Source organism: Thermobia domestica, chromosome 3 (assembly GCF_964235325.1).
Source record: "Thermobia domestica chromosome 3, izTheDome1.hap1.1, whole genome shotgun sequence".
NCBI lineage: Eukaryota > Metazoa > Arthropoda > Insecta > Zygentoma > Lepismatidae > Thermobia > Thermobia domestica.
This window is the reverse complement of record NC_137456.1, coordinates 90,173,186-90,195,051: the sequence shown is the minus strand read 5'-3', so window position 1 is coordinate 90,195,051 and position 21,866 is coordinate 90,173,186. Positions and strand designations below refer to the sequence as shown.

The window sequence follows — 21,866 nt, the reverse complement described above, 5'->3', positions numbered from 1 at the left end:
CAATTTCCTATGTATAGAATGAATTATAACCTATTGTTGAATCGTTGCATACCAACATTTTCGAATTGAATTGATAGAATTTAATAGAGGGGGTTCCGCGGTGATAGTGATAGAGTGAACATCGCAGAAAGTGAGCTGCCGAAGAGGAAGTGGATAAAGTGAAAGACATTCATTAGATATCATTTACACTCATTAGTACAAGCCTGCCTTTCATTTTCTAAGAGTAATAACATACATTTAATAGCATGTGTGGAATTAAATATTAAGTTTTTCATTAATCCTCAGTTTCAATATAACTTTTGCAAAACAAGCATCATTATTCATTACTATGATTAATATTATCCTTTCTATTTATTTGTTTTGCAAATTTATTAAATAATCTGATCACACAATTTTCCAGACAGAATTTTAAGATGTTCATGATCAAGGAATCAAATCTCTTCTTACACTTTCGTTGTTTAAGAGTACAAAGGGCTAGTACCTACTTGCGTTGCTCTTGTCAAGTTACTTAATAAAATAAGAAATACGATATACGGTATTTTAACTGAAAATATAGTATCCTATTAGTTATACAACCTTTCGTCAAACAAAATGTTAGAAACAACCAGGAAAACTAACATTTATATACAAATATTCAGATCATGTCTTGCCCCCTCACTTTTAACGTCCAACCGCCGCCACTGGTTTGGGCGCATTTTGGTCCAGAGCGGAAACCCACACACTTGGAAACAAATTACACACAATACTCACAACAATGGTCGTCTTTTGTGTGTTATTGTCGTTCACGCGGAAAAACAACTCCGTTCCTAAGAAGCCACTACACAACACTGCAGGAGGCCACGAGCCAAGTCGGGTGAGTCTATTCTGCCCGGGAGGGGAAAGGAACGAAATCGGCCAGACATAGGCTGAGCAACCTCTGTATTGCGATTAGCATTCTGATTGTGATGAAGGAACCTTAATTACGTGACAGTGTGCGCCAAAATGCACTTTTACTTAAGACAGGTCGTCGTTTCTACTTCAGAATAAGCGAATAAATTGCAACATTTAAGTTCCGTTGACATTTCTCATATATACAAGTATTTTTACTTAAGCTATGACTACTAAATCGTGCATACTATTAGTTGTTTAGAATTGGTAAGATTTTTCGGAAATTATTAAAGGTTATTTTGGAGATTATTTGATATTACATCTACACTACCAACTCAAGAGTTTTAATGTTGACTATCTAGTGTCGTACTTGGCGTTTGTGATGACCTATACGATTGATCAATGGAGAAATACCATGAAATCCGATCTGTTATATTACATAAATAGAACCAAAAAGTAATTATTTTCATTCTATAAACTTTGATTCCCGGAACGATACACGATTCATTTTACAGTGAAATACAAACAGTTTGATCATCTTCAGATTGAGCTTTATTTGTTAAAATATCTGGGTAAGTTTTAAAGATATAGATTAATAAAGATTCTACATAACAATACCTAACAATTTATCCAATTCCACTACACCTATCGATAGGTGTTAAAAATTGTAGAGTGCAGACTTAATATGTAGAATGAATTATGATATATTGTTGAATCGTTGCTTGCCAACACTTTCATATACAATTCGAAAATGATAACATAATGAAACAAACTAGTGGGAGAACGGCACAGTTTTAGTCAGATAGTATTGAATATTTCTACCCATTGGTGCTTGATTGTTTAAAGTAATACTTTGGAAACAGTTTTCATTTCATTATTTTAGAGTTTTGTGTATTTATCTATGTATTTCTATTAGATTGTAGAAGGCATCTTTCGATTGTAGAAGACACAAATAGGATTGCATTTTCAATTGTCTCTGATAAGTGACTATAAAGATATACCAAAATGGACTTTTATATAAGTGAGTTTGTAATTTCTATTTCGGAATAAGAAGAGAAAGTGCAAAATTTAAGTTAAGTTTTATTAGTATTTGTTATAAAAACAAACATTTCTTACAACCAGTGTCACTTCAAAATCATATGGGAATGTGCACACCATTAGCAATTTCAAACCGGCGAGATTGTTCCGAAATCAATAGAAGTTCTTGTAAATAAGCTTTTGAAATTTTAACTCATAGATCTATTTTAACTCAAAACGGTTAACGTTGGGCATTCAGTCGCGTACTTGAAGTTCGTTATTACCAATATGATCATTAAATCGATATATATATATATATATATATATATATATATATATATATATATATATATATATATATATATATACATGTGTCCAAAACTTAAGCATAATGCAAGAAGTTGCACATAAAGTCCGGGAAGGCAATCGCCTTGTGGTGGATGGAGCATTGAACCGGATGTGGTGTGGAGGAGCATTGAACCGGATGTGGTAAACGTCCGCTTGATCTGCTATGGGAAGAAAGCGAACACTAGTACTTGGATTCGAAATAAGCGCATTTCGTGTGTGCAGTGAGTGGAGTGTTGTAGTGAGTGGAGAGTTGAACGCCATACTGCTAAGTTGAATGTAGCAATAAACTAATGGAATATGGCACAAAGACGTCATTTGGTTGCATATACCAAAGGCCGGATCATCGGACGCTTGGAAAAAGGTGACACACAGACAGCAGTAATACGAACCATCAATGTGCTACAAAGTGTCGTGTCTAGGTTGTGGAAACCGTTTATCGACACAGGAGACATCAGCTGTAGGTCCAGTGGAGGACATCCACGAGGGACAACTCCACAATAGGACCGATACTTGTCCGTAACTGCGCGTCAGAACTCGATCATGCCTGCAAGAGAACTGCCAACGGAGGTTGCAACCGCCTCAGGAGTGAGAATGTCACGCCATACTGTGTACTGGAGACTGAGTGCCAGTAGTCTATATGACCGACGACTAGCAACATGCGTTCCACTGACTCAAACACACAAAAGGACCCGTTTAAAGTGGTGTCGAAAACATCACCAGTGGACCTCCAACGAATAGGACCGCGTACTGTTCACAGATGAGTGCAGATTCATTCCCAAAGCGATTCCCATCGCACTCTGATCTGGCACGAACCTGGAACTCGTTTACAGCCCAATAACATCGTGGAAAGGCATCGGTATGATGGTAGTGAAATACTAGTTTGGGTAGGCATTATGATGAATGGTCGTACTGACCAGCACCTCTTCGAGGCTGGTCCATCAACGGCTAGAGGTACAGAGACGAGGTTCTGCATGCCCATATGCGGCTTTCCAGGGGCGCACTTGGCCCACAGTTTCTGCTTATGCATGACAATGCCCGTCCCCGTCGAGCCAAACTGGTGGAAGAATGTCTAGACAGAAGACATCCAACATATTGAGTGACCAGTGCAATCTCCTGACCTAAACCCGATTGAACACGAATTGGACACATTAGGAAGGTGTATTGGAACCCGCCAGCCGCCTCCAGGACACACCAGGAGCTCTGTACAGCTCTTCATGAGGAATGGAATTAGCTACCCCAAGAGCTCTTCCATAACCTGATCTTGAGCATAGAACGTTGTTGCCAGACATGTATGACTGTTCGGGGCGACCATATCCCATATTAACCTGTTTTCGATGCCGCCAGTGCCTCTCACAGTGTTTTTGTGGTATGAGTATTTTGATACAAAGTTTTGAGTTTGTGTTGTGTGACCCCTTCTGGCATGTTTTCCTTCAAGTTTGGCCTGTTCCCTGTTAGTGTGACCTTTGTGATATGTTGTTATGGTGGTTGCATTTGGTGTGACTTCTTTACGTTCTTCGTGCCCTATATACTCGAACAGTCATTATGCTTAAGTTTTGGACACCTGTATATATATATATATATATATATATATATATATATATATATATATATATATATATATATCCTGAAATTGGAAATGAAATGTTACGTAAATAGAACGAAATAGTAGTTTTATTCATTTGATAAACTCGGTTATTACAATGATACAGGATTCACTTTACAAATAAATACAAAGAATATGGTTTCCTCTTCAATTAGGGCTTTATTTCGTTAAAACATCTCTGTTAGTTTGTAATGTAAAGAGGAGTACTAAGTGAATAGCAATTTACCGCGTGTTAAGTGAATTATGATATATTCTTGAATCGTTGTTAGCTATTATTCTCTCATCAAATTAGTAACTTTTAACGAAATCAAGCAGATTGGCAGAAGAGCGCCAGAGTTTTTGAGTTCAATTATGTTTCTTATAAATGACTACAGTGATGCACTAAAATACGCTTTTATATAAGTGAGTTTGTTAATTTCTATTTCAGAATAAGAACAAAAACTGCAAACTTTAAGGTAAGTGGAATTCGTATTTGCGTACAAACAAGTACTTTTAACATTCAGTGTCACTTGAAAGCTATATGCATACTATTAACAAGTTAGAATAGGGAGATGTTCCGAAATAAATAAAAGTTTTTGTAGGTATGGTTTGAAATCAGTCTACTTTGTTTAACTCAAAACTGTTAATGTTGGCCATACGGTCGCGTATTTGGGGTTTGTGACTACCAATATGATCAATAAATCTACCTATGTGGTGAGATCTGAAATATATTACGTAAGCGACTAGAAAAATGAACTCAACGAAAATTGATGACTTATCATGCTGTCTAGGTTTCTTGTTTACTACTTTTTAAATAATGTTTCTATTTATTTTGTAACAACTTATTTATTTTGTAATAATTTATGTAAGTTTTATAAAATAAATATAAATATTATTTAAAAGGTAGTAAACAAGAAACCTAGACTGCATGATAAGTCATCAATTACCGTTGAGTTCATTTTTCTAGTTGCTGCCTTTACCTAGATTTTTGAGTAATTCAAATTTTGGTCACACTGTAATTTCTATGAATGGCAACACTGAAAGTTCTTCCGATTCGTATTTTCGGGTGTAGAATAACATTATCTATTATTGTGGTAAGTTACATTTTATTACCTCTTTCCACTTACCAAAAACGGGCAAAAGAAAAATTATTAGTTTTTCAAAAATATTTAGTAGTCTGCCGCCTTAAGAAAATGGATGATGATGATGACCATGGATGAATTAAGAAAATGCGAAGAGGATTACGACATGATATCAGTTGTATAAAAGAACCATACACGAGAAACAGAAACCTTGTGAACAATTCATTCGCAACAAAAGCTTGTATAACCGGACAGATGGCAAAAGTAGATATAGTAGTCTACAATAGACAATTGTCTACTCTATAAATAATGCAACATTGCGTGAATAGACAAACACGCTGGAAGTAAAAGATCGTTTCATAAAATTCATACTGGTTAATCATTATTTTCAATTCTCATGAAATTAGACCTTATTTAAACAAGCTGGTAAGCATCTGTAATCATTATAGAAATGAGAACTTACTTATAATGCTGGACTCAAATTCCAAATATCAATTATGGTATAGCGTGGGAACATATAAAAGAGGAGAGGAACTACTAGAAAATCTAATTCGTCAATAAAACCTTCACGTTCTGAATGTCAAACGAAACCCTCCTATCTTTAACAAGAGAGCAGGAGCAAAATCAAACATAAATATTACACTATAATACGAAAGTCCCATCAAAGATGTACACGAATCGAAAGTGCTAGACTATCAAACAATTAGTGACCATATAGGAATTCTGTTTAATAAAAAGAAATAAATTTCCAGAAGAAAAGGAAAAATAAAAAAAATACAGGCTTGAGAAAATGCAATGAGAAGAATTCGCAAACAAGCTAATATAATCGCATATTACACAGAAGTAGATATTGAAGAACTAACGAGCAAAATCGCGAACAACGCAAAGATATACTATAAGCAATGAAACACAAAAACAAGAATAAAAAACAGACGTACTGCACCCTTCTGGAACAGAAATCTCACCTAACTAAAGAGAATATATAGAGCATACAGGAGACGTTAACAAAGAACGTTAGATCCAACACTAAGAGAAAGTTGGAAAGTTAAATACAGACAAAAGAATTTTTGAGAAGAAACTAAAAGCATCAAAAGAAAGTAACTGGAACAAGTACGTTAGAAATCATCTAGGATTAGATATACGGGACATACCATACTAATATCACATTAGAAAAAAAACTATTTGACTATGACGACTGCTATTGATGGAACAATGAACTTCTTAGTAAACATACTCTTACCAGACGATAAAATAGAAACGGATAATGAAGAAAACAAACAGATAAGAGAAAAACTCAAGGATAAATATAATCCGATTGACGCAGATATATTGGAGCTAGTTACGAATGATTAAATCGGCAAAATATTATAAACACTAAGAAACAAAAAAACGTGTCAGGACCTGACAACATTAGAGCAGAAATCTTTACAAAAATAAAGGATTACTGGATACCGTATCTCATGAAATTGTATAACAAATGCATGGTTGAGTAAAATCTTTCTCCCCAAAATGGAAGGAATCAGAAATTAATAATAATACTGAAAGGAATAGAAAAAGATCTAAAATTATATCAAAATCTTACTGACCTATCTTGTTGCTAATATCTATCTTGTTGTTTAAAATTTTGAGAAGGTCATACCACGTAGATTAAACAAAATTGAGACTTAACGTTGGTAACAGTGAATTACAATATGGCTTTATAAAAGTAAAATTTACGGAAGATGCATTAAATAGGTTCATGAACATAACTGACGTAGAAATTTTCAAAAACTAAATATAAAGTAAAATTTACGGAACATGCGTTAAATAGGTTCATGAACATAACTGATGTCGAAAATTTTCAGAAACTAAATATGTCACTACCTTGTTTGTAGATGTTTCAGGTGACTTCGATAATCTGTGGTAGTCATCGTTATTTAAAAGTCTAATAGATTTTAAAATTTCCCAAGATATATATATAATATAATTATTGAATACTGTAAAAATAGAACTGTACTACTACCAGTACAAATATTAAGAAGCAAACATCGAAATGTCCTCAAGGCCCAGTCCTTAACCCATTTTTTTGGACATCACATTACAACTATGCCAAGAGGAATTAAATAGACTAGCATATACATCAGGAATTGTGGCTTATGCAGATGACATCTATATAATTTTAGCGGAAATTAGAAGCGAAATATAAGAAAAAAGAAATATAATCATGGAAGGGTTAAATATTTGGTGCAAGAACAATACAAGTAAATTACACGTTTGGTTAAGAAACTAAATATATGTTGCTCCACTAAATACTTTTGCAGAGGAGACCAATTATAAAAAAAATTAAAAAGCAATAAAAAGAACACTAAAACAAAAATATTTAGGAGTACATTTTGACGAAGAAAGGAACTTTAGTACGCATATCACAACTACCCGAATTTGGAAAAAAGGAAATCCTAATTACCATTAAACAAAATACAAACTTATCGCAAAACAAGTTTGGAAGCCATAATGGGATATGGAAACTGTACCTGGGTACAGAGGACTAGACTAAATATAACATCTATCAGTGGATAGAACAGAAAGTTTAACTGGAGCATATAATACGGGATGGCGCACGAAAAACCGGCCTGGCAGCACACCACAAGCATATTCAAAAATACATACAAAGCACAAATGTTTGCTTAGTGAAATACACTTACTTTACTTACTTTATCGCAGTTAAAGTTTGTATAAAAAGTTTTTATAAAATATTAGACGATAATGCGCTTTTCGCAGACCAGTTTGTGGCGGTCCGGCTTTTCGTGCGCCACCCGGTATAACCTCTCTAGACGCCCTAGTGACGAAAATAGGAACACTACCAGTATCAATATGTATCAGAAAACACGCAGAAAATTACTGGCTGAAAATAATTTGGATAATGTAAAAGGAATAATAATAAGAATTGATGCAAACAATAAAGAATCGCTAGAAGAGCAAACGTTAAAAGTCAGGCAAGGATGATTGACCTTCGGAGAAACAGGAAGAAGAGTATACAACTTAATATCACATATCAAAAATCATCTAGAAATGACATATGTAAAATTTACACAAGTATGCATACACTTTCTGACCAAATACGGCTCCTACAAAACTTATTTACACAAGATACGAATAGCTGCAAACATAGAGTTTGAATGCGAGGAAGGAGAAGCAACTCCGGAGCACGTTATATTAAAATGTAAACGTATTTCACACGCAGAAGAGTTGATAAAAAAAAAACTTAGAATATCATACTATGACAGAAATTATAGAGGAAGAAGAACTTTTTAACAATCTAAATAAATTAACAGCAGAGACAAGTAAATGTCATAAAATCCTTTATATCAATCGACAACGAACACAAACTCCTTTAGCAACACTGGAAACGTAACCAAAACATCAATTTGAAGTGAAACGAGTGTAGAGTGAATGTGCAATGTGAGTCTGTAGGTGAAAACAATCAAAAATACGAAACTATAGAAACATTATTTCTAAAAAGCAGAAATAACGGGGAAATTAAAGAAAGAAAAATAGATGAAGTGTACTCGTGTAAAAACCAAAACCGTCCACTGGACGCAAATTCGAAAGTCCGAAATATCGCTGGATGGTAGAGGTTGTCTTTTCGTTACAAGGGTGTGTGAAGCAAGAGAGTATGTGATTCTTTTCTCCCCCCCCCCTTAAAAAAAGTTAAAGCGCACATATACATGTGAACAACCTAATATTTTATTTAGTAAATAGTGAAATGTGAAGTGAAAGCAGAACATAAATTTTAAAGAAATTTAAAAACAATAGTAATGCAGGTGAAAACCCGAAATTCAATCTGAATATAGTCATTCTCTACTGTTTTCTCATTCCATTTTCAGTTAACCTAAACATTGTACAATGCTGCCACTGAAATTATGTTCAAAATTAATACACATATCGCAATTTCATTCAAATGAACAGAAAAGAAATATTTGAATTAGCTATGAACGTATTACAGCCTACACTGAGTACTTCAATTAGAGATTGGAAATCTACCCTTAGTTGCATTTGTCAATAATATCCGATCTGTTCTCTCTGCCAACAGTACGGAGAAAATAAAAAATATTTTTATTCAATTTTAATCACTGTTCTAGGAAGATATAGTATTTAAGGATGTTATAAGATTAAGGAAAAACATGTACTGTATGTTAATGGTATTTACTTTCAATTCTACCAGTTAGAGATCCAAACTAGCCTGGCGGCCAATATCATTTAATTTGTCGATGTTTTTGAGCCTACTTTCGTCCTTCAGTAAAAGAATGCACAATATTATGTTCCTATGTTTCCAAATGGTTGAAGAAACTAAACCGATGTCACATCCAGCATATAGTTCGGACCCCACACCTCGAACTATTGCATATTGAATCCTATGGCTCATTTCTTGCGCTCACGAAGCATGAAAATGTAAGTTGTAGTGCAGGAGTTGGAGGGCAAGAACCGGTATCGGCCAGGGGCGGATCCAGGAGGGGCGATTGCCCCCTCAGAAGAGGAAGCTTTTTTATTTTATATATATAAATAAAACCCATCCCAAAGTTTGGAGCCCTGAAAAGTAGCGGTATGACAACCCACCGCTCCCCCAGAAGTTGGTTCTGGATCCGCCCCTGGTATCGGCATGGGATCGAATAAATGGCCAAAAGATGACCTCAGATGATATTACACGTGGTCTTGAATTTGAGCGTTAGACTGAATTATTTTTATTTTATTCAAGAGATGTGACCTGTTTCAAATATTATATGAACGTCAGACTGTGTATAAAATATTACATGTACAGTACAGTCTTCAGTTTTATGATTAGTTACATTGATCATGTAACTAATTGTTTAGTTACATGATGTTACATTGTTTAGATATTATTTCAATAGCCGCATGAAGCGGTGTCATATTGCATTATATGTGTTAACAGAAGTAAGAGAAAGAAAATTATTTTATTTTATTTGAAGCGTTATTTTCGCATTTGCTATGCTTAGGGATGCGCTCGAGTCGAGTCGAGTAGAGATTTAAGCCTGTCTCGACTCGTCTCGAGAAAATGTCGAAAATATGGTGCTGTCTCGACTCGAAAATATGGTGCTGTCTCGACTCGTGTCTCGACTCGACAGTCTCTGTCTCGACTTGACTCGAATTCGAGTCGAGACGTCTCGAAATTCGAGTCGAAACAAAATATACGAGTTAAAGTATACACACACATCAGCCAGACCGTTATGACTACCTACTTAATTGTTAGTATGTCCACCTTTTGGCACGAATAACAACGGCAACGCGTCTTGGCATGGTCGCAATGTTCCTCGGTGGGTCGCTGGAGAGAGTTGGCACCACATATGCACACACAGGTCATCTAATTTCCGTAAATTCCGGGGAGGGGTGATGCACCCTCACGTTACGTTCAATCACATCCCAGATGTGATCGATTGGGTTCAGATCCGGAGAGTTTGGGGACCAGCACATCACTTGGAACTCGCTCCTGTGTTCCTCGAACCACTCCATCACACTCCTGGCCTTGTTTCATGGTGCATTATTTTGTCGAAAAATTCCACTACCGATGGAAAACATGGCCGTCATGAAGGGGGTGTACGTAGTCTGCAAGCAGCGTGCGACACATCGGCCGTCATGGTGCTTTGCTCGAGCTCCACTGGACACATGGATGCTCACCTGAATGTTCCCTAGATAATAATTAAGCCGCAGCCAGTTTGTCTCCGTCCCGCAGTACAGATGTCAAGGAGCTGTTCCCTTTGAACACGACGGATTCACACCCTCACATCGTCATGATGAAGAAGATATAAGGATTCATCAGACAATGCAGCGCTCTGCCATTGTGCCCAGGTCTAGTGGCGATGGTCACGTGTTCATTTCAGTTGTGGTTGCCAATGTCGTGGTGTTAACATTCGCTATCGTTAGGAGTATTCGGTGCACTGTGTGTTCGGACTAGTGTTGTGAAGGCCTGTGAAAAAACGGAAATTTTGGGTAAAAGAACAGGCTTTTTTACGATTTTCCCGAGCTGGGGAAAAAACGGAAAATTTGGGTATTAGACCCCTATCAGAATCATCATTCTTGTTAATCACAGAATCATTTTAGTTAATATGTTAAATCAAACATATATTTCATAGAGATATCTTCATTGTTCTATGTAAAATTCCGGAAATTTTGAAACCATTAGAAAAAATCATTTGTTCGGAAATATTGGCAAAAACAGGAAAATGTAGTTTAAAAACTATTTGTTGGCCTGATGCTAGTGATCTTACTTGCTGTAACATGTCTGCAACATATACAGTGGGAAGTGGAAAATCCGAACTAATTGGGACCACAGGTATTCGGATTTTCAAATTGTTCGGATTTTCGAAAATGACCAAGAAAATATCTTTTAGGCTTACATATACTGTACGGTATGTTTTTCTATCGATACAGTAGTTATTCAGTACATACAGTAATTACAATACCGCACGTAAGGCTACTTACATTTAATGTTTCTGAAGAACTTGCTTGTACTCTAAGTCACACTTAAAACTTATAGGCCTAAGAAAAAATAAAAATAAAAATATATGACAAACAATTACATATAAATGAACTTTTGTAAAAACACTGACTTCACAACGTCGATGGACACGCTATTGTTTGTTTATCACTAGCGTTAAGACAAAATGTAAAAACCTTCTAGGGACCGCGTTCGGATTTTTGACGTTAGGATTATCGACGTCCTAGTGTTAATGTTTTCGCTAACGGAGAAATACTTAGAGCAACAGGTTTTAATTCTACTTTACACACATATACCGCACAAGTGAGTAAATTTGAGCAGCAAGAAATATATAAAATGAAACTTCCGTTAGTTATTACAGACTAGCAGAATATCCGTTCTTCGCACGGGGAGAATACGTTTCATTTTTGGACACGAAGGGCACCAAAACTGTCACCAATGAACTTGTGGAGCCCCAAAACTATGAATTTGACATTCATATCGATAATTTTCAATTATCTTTACATGTCACCATCCTCCTTAGAGTACTAATGGAGCTGAATTTGTGGATTTAAACGGCATCTTCTGTTCATTTCAGCGAGTATGGATTCGAGGCCATTTTCGATCATGTATATATATACAGAGGCGGATCCAAGGGGGCTATAGCCTCCCCCTTCACACTCAAGTATACACTGCATAAAATGGGCTTCAATCCTGCTTTACACTGGATAAAACTGCAAACTATGGTTTAGCCCCTCCCTTGATCATATCCTGGATCCGCCACTATATATATATATATATATATATATATATATATATATATACCAGAGTTGGCGTGGGTCAATGAAAACTTGACCCACGACCCACTGACCCACCACCCACCGTGACCCACGACCCACTGACCCACCACCCACCATGACCCACTCTGACCCACGACCCACCGTGACCCACTGTGACCCACTGTGACCCACCACCCACGGTGACCCACTCTGACCCACCACCCACGGCGACCCACTCTGACCCACTCTGACCCACCACCCACCATGAACCACTCTCATCCACTTTGACCTACTCTGACTCACCAAAATCCATCGTCATCAACTCTGAACACGATCCACGGCCTCTTCTGAACTGACTAAAGAGTTTACACTTGTAATAAAACAAGACTGTGAAATTGTCACTAATCGGAGTTTGAATTTCTAGTCAATCGCGCAAGCACCACTCTGTTACAATAACGGTGGATCTGACCTTTACGATATAAAATGGTAAAGTGATTGTCAGTGAGGAAATTGAAACAGTTCGAGGTGGGGGGAAATTAGTGTGTGCCTAAAATATACTTGTACTAAGAGAGTATTCTTGCAAGTGTTAATTTCTGAACGCATTGCAAAAGAAACTTCTATTCGCAGGAAAATACCCCTGTACAATATGGAAAAGGTTTTGGTTTCTCAGTTCACAGTATTTTTCTCACAAAAGACTTGAAAAATCAGTTGTTCATAGGGTATAAAGGTAGGTGCTCGGGTACCCTATGTGAGAGCATCTCCATAAAGTATGCTCATAATTGTAATTTGTCTAATCACTAAAACACCACGTTAAAATTAAGTTACAAATATGCATAATTGCAATTATTATGAATATTTATTCCAAAGTAGTTTACCTAAAGCAAAGAAGAGACTTACTAAAAATTAGGTACAAAGTTGAATAACACAAATAAGCCATTAGTAATACAAGTATACATTTTCCGTAACCCGTAATTTTTCACCTTAAAGCAAATCTGAAATCGGATTTATTTCCTGTTGGTAACTTTTTGGCGGTAAATCATCCGCAGTGGGATGATGTCCATCCTTCAGCCAAGAAATAACTAGCTCGTCTACTTTGACCTTGTCTAGCGATGGGCCATTAACATTGATGAACAACAAGTTAGACAATGTTTGAGCACTTAATCTATTTCTAATATCAGTCATCTGTAAATTCATAAGGGGAAATCCCCGTTCGTACTCTGTCGTGGAAATTGATAATACTTCTACCCGATTTCTGCAACTTCTCATCGACAATCTACTTGTTAGACTTAAGTCTGATAACGATTTTTCTTGGTCAATTTTGAAATACTCAGAAAGAAGTATCATCTCTCTATCACCATACAACATCTTTTCCATATCGACCATGTCAGTTGGCAATGTCGACCCATGTAGAACAGAAACTTCATCTACCACGCCTTTGATAGGGAATCTTGTGAATAAATTATCAATTAAAGCGTGATAAACTGATGATTTCTTATTTGTTTATAAATTTATTTTTTGTAATTACACATGAAGGTTTGATACCATTACCAAGTTCCCTCCCCCGTCTAGAAAGCGAAAGCGAACGAGGTTTCTGAAAAGTATTCAGAGGTGAATGGGAATTTCCCTCCTTCTTCAACTTCAATTACCACACTGCTGTTTGCCATGTGCCAAATTACGATGAATTTCAATTAAATTATCATAGTATAATTATTTTCTTGTTGAATTATCAATACTTTTCAGTGGAAAAAAGGATGAAATTTCAAAGTTCCAAATCAAAGTAAGTAGACCAACGTAAAGGGAAAAAGTGTAAAATTTTCCATACAATTATGCGTACAATCCAAACTTCAAATTTCACTACCAATTTTCCATATATAGAAAGTGCTCCCCCCCCACATAAAGAAGAATTTTAAAAAATGCTAGGACACATTCTGTTTATTTTCAATAAAGAGTTAATACACTGAATTTTAGCTCCGTACGTTTAACGGCTTGCGAGATACCGTACTCATTTTTTTTTCGCAAAAATTCGGATCCTCACTACCTCCTTAGGATATTATGCATTATAATAAAAGCAATATAACATCCCAATTTAGCCTAACTATATACCAAAAGTAATTTATTTGACTTTGCAATTTGACCGTGATGATCAGGCACACATAGTTACATTCATTTTTTTATAAATAATTTATATATTACAGTGATTCAAAAATGTATTTTTTCCAGTAGTTAGCTCTAAAAACCCACAGGTCTCGAAAGCCAAGTTGTAGTGTAAGTCCTATTGCTATTATTACTATTAAAAATATCAATATCCAAAAGTGCCTGAAGTTCTTTTTTCACTTGGTTAGATATATTCACCTCAGGTAAGTAGAAAGAAACAAGTGGAAAAGAAAGGGAAATGAAGGTCTTGAAAGTAAAACAGTGACAAATTTACCAGTCTTCAGAAGATACTCTCTACAATGCAGTGAGCAGAGAGGGTCGGTAGATCATACTGAGTCGGTGGGTCGCAGTGGGTCACGGTGGGTGGTGGGTCGCAGTGGGTCATGGTGGGTGGTGGGTCACAGTGGGTCACATGCTGTTGACCCACGATCCACTGACCCACTCAGAAAACTTGACCCACTTGACCCACCGACCCACTGACCCACTCCATCTCTGATATATACTGTGTATAATGCTCGAAAAAATTAGGGGTTCAGCTGAAATATCACACAAGACCTTAAGATAGTGTATGAATAAGCTTGTGTTTGACTCGTATTATCTTACAAGAAGGAATGCTTTAAGATACACTAGAAAAATGGGGCACATACTGGTGTTGGGGCACGGAAAACCTTGTTCACATGGCTCATGACACAAGTGGGTTATGTGTGCACCTCTCGAACTGCTCACAAACAGGCAAGGCAACAACACTGATTGTTCCTTAATATGTCATATGATCACTTCGAATAGCCAACAGGGCCTCGCACCTGCGTGGCATGGATTCAATCAGATTATCGATGAGTTCTTGGGGGATGTTGTGCCACTCATCCAGAAGAGCGACTTCCAGCTCTGGAATAGTTGTTGGATTTACTGGCCTAGCAGCAATTCGTCTGCCAAACATTATCCAGACATGCTCAATTGGAACGAGATCCGGAGAGCATGCTAGCCACTTCATCCGAGCGATACCCTCAGCATCCAGCATCTCATCCACTAACCGAGCTATGTGAGGACGAGTATTGTCATCCATAAAAAGGAACGAATCACCAATGGCACCAGCATAAGGAAGAATAAGAGTTTTCGTGATCTCATCCCTATATCTGAGAGCCGTCAAAGAGCCATTTCGGATGATGTGGAGCTCAGTACGCCCACCAATGCTGATTCCTGCCTACACCATCAGTACACCACCATGATACTGGGATGTTTCTCGCACAAACATGGGATTTTGTCATGTTCCACACTCTCTCCAGATGAGAACACGTCGATTATCAGGCTCTACACTGAATCGAAACTCGCCAGAGAACAAAACATTGCCCCATTCATTGCGTCCCCACCCACGATGTTCCTCCGCCTACGCTCTTCGATCAACACGGTGTCATGCAGTTAATGGGACACACACCATAGGCCTACGTGCGTAGAGACCACCTTCTCGAAGGCGATTGCGGACCGTTTGAGTAGATACTGTGCGTCCTGTTGTTGTTCGGAAAGCTCGCGGCAGCAGAGTTGTATTCTGACGCCGGTTTCGACGGGCTGTTAACAAGAGATAACGATCGTCTCTGGCTTTGGTTGCTAGTGGACGGCCCTGTCCTTGTCTTCTTTGAACACTTCCAGTTGTTTGAAATCGATTCCACAATCGGAAAATCACACTCTGTGCCACTCCTATGGCATGTGCCACCTCCCGCCATGACTGACGAGCTTCCAACCTTATTGAGGGCCGCGGTGGCTCAGTGGTAGAGCGTTCACCTCTGTTACTTGGGGTCCTGGGTTCGATCCCAGCCCCTGCCAAGTGAACTTTGTGGTGTACAAACACCGTGTGCGTGGGTTTTCTCGGGGTTCTCCCGCTTCCTCCCACTTTCTTCATTCCACCCTTTCACTCATCTCTCATCATCACCGTCTCCTTTAGCCTAACTTGCATAACCGTGGGACGCAAAACTTAAAGATTTTTTCCCGGCCCGCATACAATTATAGCTTAATTTGCAAATCATCGCAAATGGAAGTGTCACCATCGATATTAGTGACCGCGAAAACTATGGATTTGACACTAATATCGGTCATTTTGGATTACTTTTACATGTCTCGGTATCCGACCCCCCCCCCTCCGGTGACCACCGGCCCGAATAGGGTGAATTTGTAAGTTAATGTGATCAGAGTTTCACCATTGATTTCAGCGACCGCGAAAACTGAATTCGACAGTAATATCGGCCATTTTCTACCACTTTTACATGTCCCTGTAAGCGCACCCTGAGACCCCCTGGTTCGAATTTAAAAAAAAAAAAGATTCGTCTTGATCTGGGGCCTGGGCCAGGGTACCCCTGACTAAAATTTGGTAACTCTCGGTCCACTCGTCTGGTTCCCAGGCTGCATACAGACAGACAAACACAAACAAACTATTTATTTTATTTATATTAGACTAGATAGATTCTTGCAAATTATGCCAGATTTTCATATTGTCTTTCCGAACTAATTTTAAAGACCCGCTCCTACTTATCTTTATACATATACTCAGTATATCTATATTTATATCTATCTATATCTATATATATATATATATAACAAACGCAGGAATTACACCCTAAATAACGCTCCTGGAGGACCCCTTTCTCAAAAAAATTGCTGGGGAAACACTTGTAGAAACTTCAGTTTTCGTGCCAGACGATTACCGAGACCTGGTGAAAAAAAAAACTCCTTTAGCGATCGAATTAAAAAAATAGTTCTCCTCAGGTTAGTATTCACTGAGAATATTGTTATAAAATTTAAATTTTATGGGTAAATCAGTAGACTTTGAATACATCCACATCGTATCCACTGAGTTGCGAAATTGTGTACCTCCAAATATGGGCGGTCGAAGAAAATTTTTTAGGGGGCATCTTCAATGTTTGCTATATTAGTCTTGCATTTAATGTGCATAGTTTGTTATATTACGTATACGTGAGCCAGGGAGGTTCATTCTTATCAAACACGGAGATTATGAAAGAGCAGATCTACTGTACAAAATATAATAAAAACATCTCTTTCGGATTTCTATCATCCCGCAGTCCAACCTCGAGACGGAAACATAAGAGATAGGCTTTTTGTTTTTAAACAAGATAACGTGCCTAGCGAATGCTTTACATTGTGAAGATTGTATTAGTGAAAATTAAACGAATATAATTTTACAACTTAATATACATATCACTAAATGTTGAGCTCCCCGTTGCTATATGGTTAGCGTATGCGCCTTTCTCGAACGAGGTTTGATTCATGGTAGGAGCTCATGTGTTTCAAATCCGACGTTAAACTGTACGTTCACGTCTTGTAGAGCTTTGCTCCTGAAAACGACGCTAAACTATAATCTAATTTAATATTACTAAATATTAAAAAATAATGACTTACCAAGGTGACGTCAATTTGGCAGTCATCAAATCCATTTTATACTTTCACTTAATCCAGTGGATACTAATATAACAATTACAAGACACACGCGCATATAAATACTCAGAAACAAGTACATACACACGTACACATACACAAATATGAACCCTTCAAATCTATTTACATGTGGTGGACTGCGCTGCATCAAGCATTGTTATCTTCATCATCATCTTCTCATGTATCTGCATTATTTGATTCATCCACAGATTTGTTATTTGTACGCATCATTCATTTTTGCATTTTCGGGAGGGTTCAGGGTTCTTTCTTCATTTCTGTGTTGGATAGAGAATCAGAGGAGGAAGGGGGGAATTTATACTTTAAGAATGGATAATATTTTAAGAAATATATACAAAACATGCCGCTTCTGACGCAGCACTGAAGCATTTCTTTTAGCGGTCATACCCCCTCCCCTCTCAAGTTGTAAAGTGAGAAGGGACTGAAACATCCCAGACACTCAGGGTTCAGTTGACAATAATAAAACTATGGGTAAGTAAACATCTTGTACAGTCACGTTTTGCTTATTTTTGAACATTTCTGTGAATTCAACAATACAACAGCGGAAATACTAACTGGTTTTATTATCGCTTTAACTAAGGGATAATTCCCAACGGTCAGTGAGCCATCTAAATTTTCGTTCTTTTTCTGTTCTCCAGAGGAAAGAATGAGATTTTGCCAAGATGCTAAAGTCAAGATGTTATATGCTAAATGGGAGTGAATTATGCTAGATCTAGCACCAAGATGCTAGATATGGCTTCACTGGCGGGCTTCGATATCTACAGAACTTTCTGCCAAAGCATAAAAAAAAATAGCACAATAGTTTCGATAACATATGTGTGGTCCTTCGGTAGGCTACACATCTGGTAAGAAGCTCATCCCAAAGAGTAGTTTGGACAAAAGATTCGTAGCCGGCTTGTATAGGTAATTGAATTCAAATATTCAAGTATCCATTTACTGAATGCCCATATCGTGTATGCATGCATTTGCATGCATTATTTAATAAGTAAATAAAGTACACACACAATTAATTATGTCAGTGATAAACGGTGTTTATTGAAAAAAACCCTCTCCAAACAATGAAGATTAATCTTAGACTGGAGAAATGGTTATCCTTCGTTTTCATTATCATTTGGCCATGAAACAAAAGTCTGACAGATATACAACCCCTATATACAACTATGTGATGTTGGGATATATAATTCGTAGGGTATGATGCTTTACTTTTTCAGAAACTTCAGTACTTCTAGTGAAATGAAATCTTTAGTTTTACGTCCCACGGTTATGGCGGTCAGGCTAAAGGAGACGGTGATGATGAGAAATGAATGAAATGGTGGAATGAAGAAAGTGGAAGGAAACGGGAGAACCCCGAGAAAACCCACGAGCATGGTGTTTGTCCACCACAAAGTCCACACGGCGCGATCTGGGATCGAACCAGGGACCTCATGCACAGGAAGTGAACGCCCTACCACTGAGTCACCGCGCCCCCACAGTACTTCTTGTGTACCCCTATAAATGTAATAAAGAACTAATGGCCATGTTTTTTTTAATATAAAAATATTCAATTAGAACTGGACAATTTACATAAAATTTGGAATCGACAAATGAAAACGGCACGTTTCTAGCACTTGTGGTTCGAGATCTCATTGTTGAAAGGATTGGAGACAAACATATAAACTTTTCTGTGAGGAGAAACATATACGCGTAAATCTAGTATTTTAATATATAGATAATAATTGGAATAGTTTTATTTTCGAGTGCTATTTTTTAATATTCGCAATATTGAAATTTTTGAACTTAAATTTTTCGCGTGTTTGAAAAAAAAAGAGATATCATTACTAGTAAAATTAACCTAATACAAACATATTTATTTTTTCAATTTTTCCAGAAAATCGAAAAAAACGTTTTTTTAAAAAAAACGGTTCAAAATTGCCGGAAATTTGACAACACTAGTTCAGACACACTTGTACTTTGCCCAGCATTAAACTCTGATCTTAGTTCTGACGCAGTTCGCCGCCTGTTCTGTTTTACCAGTCTGCCCAGCCTACGACGTTCGACATCTGTAATGAGGTGGGGCACACAACCCCTCGACATTTGGACGTCTTTTCCCCTTGGTTTCGCCACTTGCTGAAGACAATCACCATAGCACTCCTTGAACACCTGACAAGTCCTGCAGTTTCCGAAATTCTCGTGCCGAGTGTTTCTGATCGAGCACTTTCTTCAAAATAATATTAAAAATTATAGAAAAATTTTCGAGACATTCGAGTCGAGTCGAGATTTTTACCAGCTGTCTCGACTCGACTCGAGTCTCGACTCGAAAATTCGAGTCGAGAAATGCGTTTGTCTCGACTCGTCTCGAATTTTACAAAGTGTGTCTCGACTCGAATCTCGACTCGAATTCGAGTCGAGTCGAGTCGAGATTCGAGACATGTCTCGACTCGAGCGCATCCCTAGCTATGCTAGTGGGAGTTACTTGTTTCTTGAGGAACTCTTAATGGTCTAAAAATACGCATATATGTATTGATACAAGTAGATAGTATCGTGAACCAAAATTATGTATTATAAAATATATATATAAAATTCCTACACCAGTACGCTATTTTTTCACTTTAAAGCCAATTGAGAGAGTTAATTGATTTTAAAGTTAATGATAAAAAGGAACTCACCTTTGCATCTGTTGGTGATAAAAAGTAATGCAAAAATGTGTCCAATATAATTTCTGAAGACTCAGTAAGACACGTATCACTACGTTTCAGTGGAATTCCATCCAATGCAAACAATGTAACGGTTTCTCCCAATCGTTGAAGATGCAGTGCCATTTCGAAAGCAATAACTGCTCCAAATGAATATCCAGCTATAAAGTAATGACTGTTGGGTTGAACATTCTTCATATGCTGCAAAAAATATTGAGAAATAAATTGCAGTTGTGTATTGTCTAAACAATACTTTTAGAAGTAAATTACAGCTGTGTTAACTACATAGTTTTTACGTAATTCTAAATTATTACATTTGTAATAGTTTTTACATAATTCTACATTATTAATTATTGCAACAATACTATATTTGAATATATTTTGCACAACATCTCTAACCGCAAAAAAAGCCCACACAGAAATTATCGTTGTCTAACCTGGGCAAAATGTTAATATCGTTAAGGTCCTCAACGCATATTTTAAGGCGTGTTCCTCGAGGTGCTCGAGCTGCAGTTGCTGATGCACTTGCCGATGTATTACTTCAAGTAACTATTTCAAACGACGAAAAAGATTGGATCAGCTTGTTTCTATTTCCATTAGTTGCACTAACTGCTCCCAAAAAATCAGAAAATGTAAAGAAAGCCTCCTGGGTAAAACAAAGAGTTCGTCTTTGGTGTGATGTAGGTATTGACGCCTTAGCCTGGCATCCAACAAAGATCAAGAAATCTCTTCCAAAACAGAATGTTTCCAATCTTAAGATTGTAGAAAACAAACTTGCAGATGGTGACATCCGTGGAGCAGTCCGTCTACTAATTCAGATGATACTGTTGCAACCGCCGACATTTCTGTTTTTGAGACGCTATTGGAGAAGCATCCAGCCCACCCTGGTGAATTTATTTTACCGAATCTTCCTGATGACCCAAAGAGCTGTCACGGAGTTTCGATTAATGAAGCTAAGGTAGCTATTAATTCTTTTCCATCTGGTAGCGCGGGAGGAAGCAAAATTATATGCTTCAGAACACGAGAGCATTTTAAGAACTTTTTGTCTCCCCACCAACTTGGTGTTTGTATTCCCAATGGAGCCGAAGCAGCTGTACATGCAACCCGAGTTTATTTTTCCTCCATTCACAATGGTCCTAAAGCTATCTTAAAGCTGGATTTTCGCAACGCATTTAACGAGCTTTGCCGGGACTCCATGCTCACTACAGTGTTGAATGAATTTCCTTCAATCTATGGATATGTTTACCAATGTTACGCTCAACCCAGTGATCTATTCTTAGGTGAAGACATTATTTCATCCCAGAGAGGAGTACAACAAGGCGATCCCCTGGGCCCAGCACTCTTTGCTATAACCATTCATTCCTTAGTTAAATCAATCAACACTGAATTAAACATTTGGTACTTGAATGATGGGACTATCGCTGATGAACCTGATGT

At 37.4% G+C, this 21,866-nt stretch overlaps 1 protein-coding gene across 1 annotated transcript in view; it reads right to left on the bottom strand.

The window, feature by feature from the left end:
- The window catches only part of LOC145681865 (fatty acid synthase-like), a 123,489-nt gene that overhangs the window by 12,382 nt on the left and 89,241 nt on the right, over nucleotides 1–21,866 (bottom strand). The window contains exon 30 of the mRNA XM_081753471.1: nucleotides 20,403–20,630. Coding sequence (XP_081609597.1) covers nucleotides 20,403–20,630 — 228 coding nt within the window. The remainder of the gene's footprint in view (nucleotides 1–20,402; nucleotides 20,631–21,866) is intronic.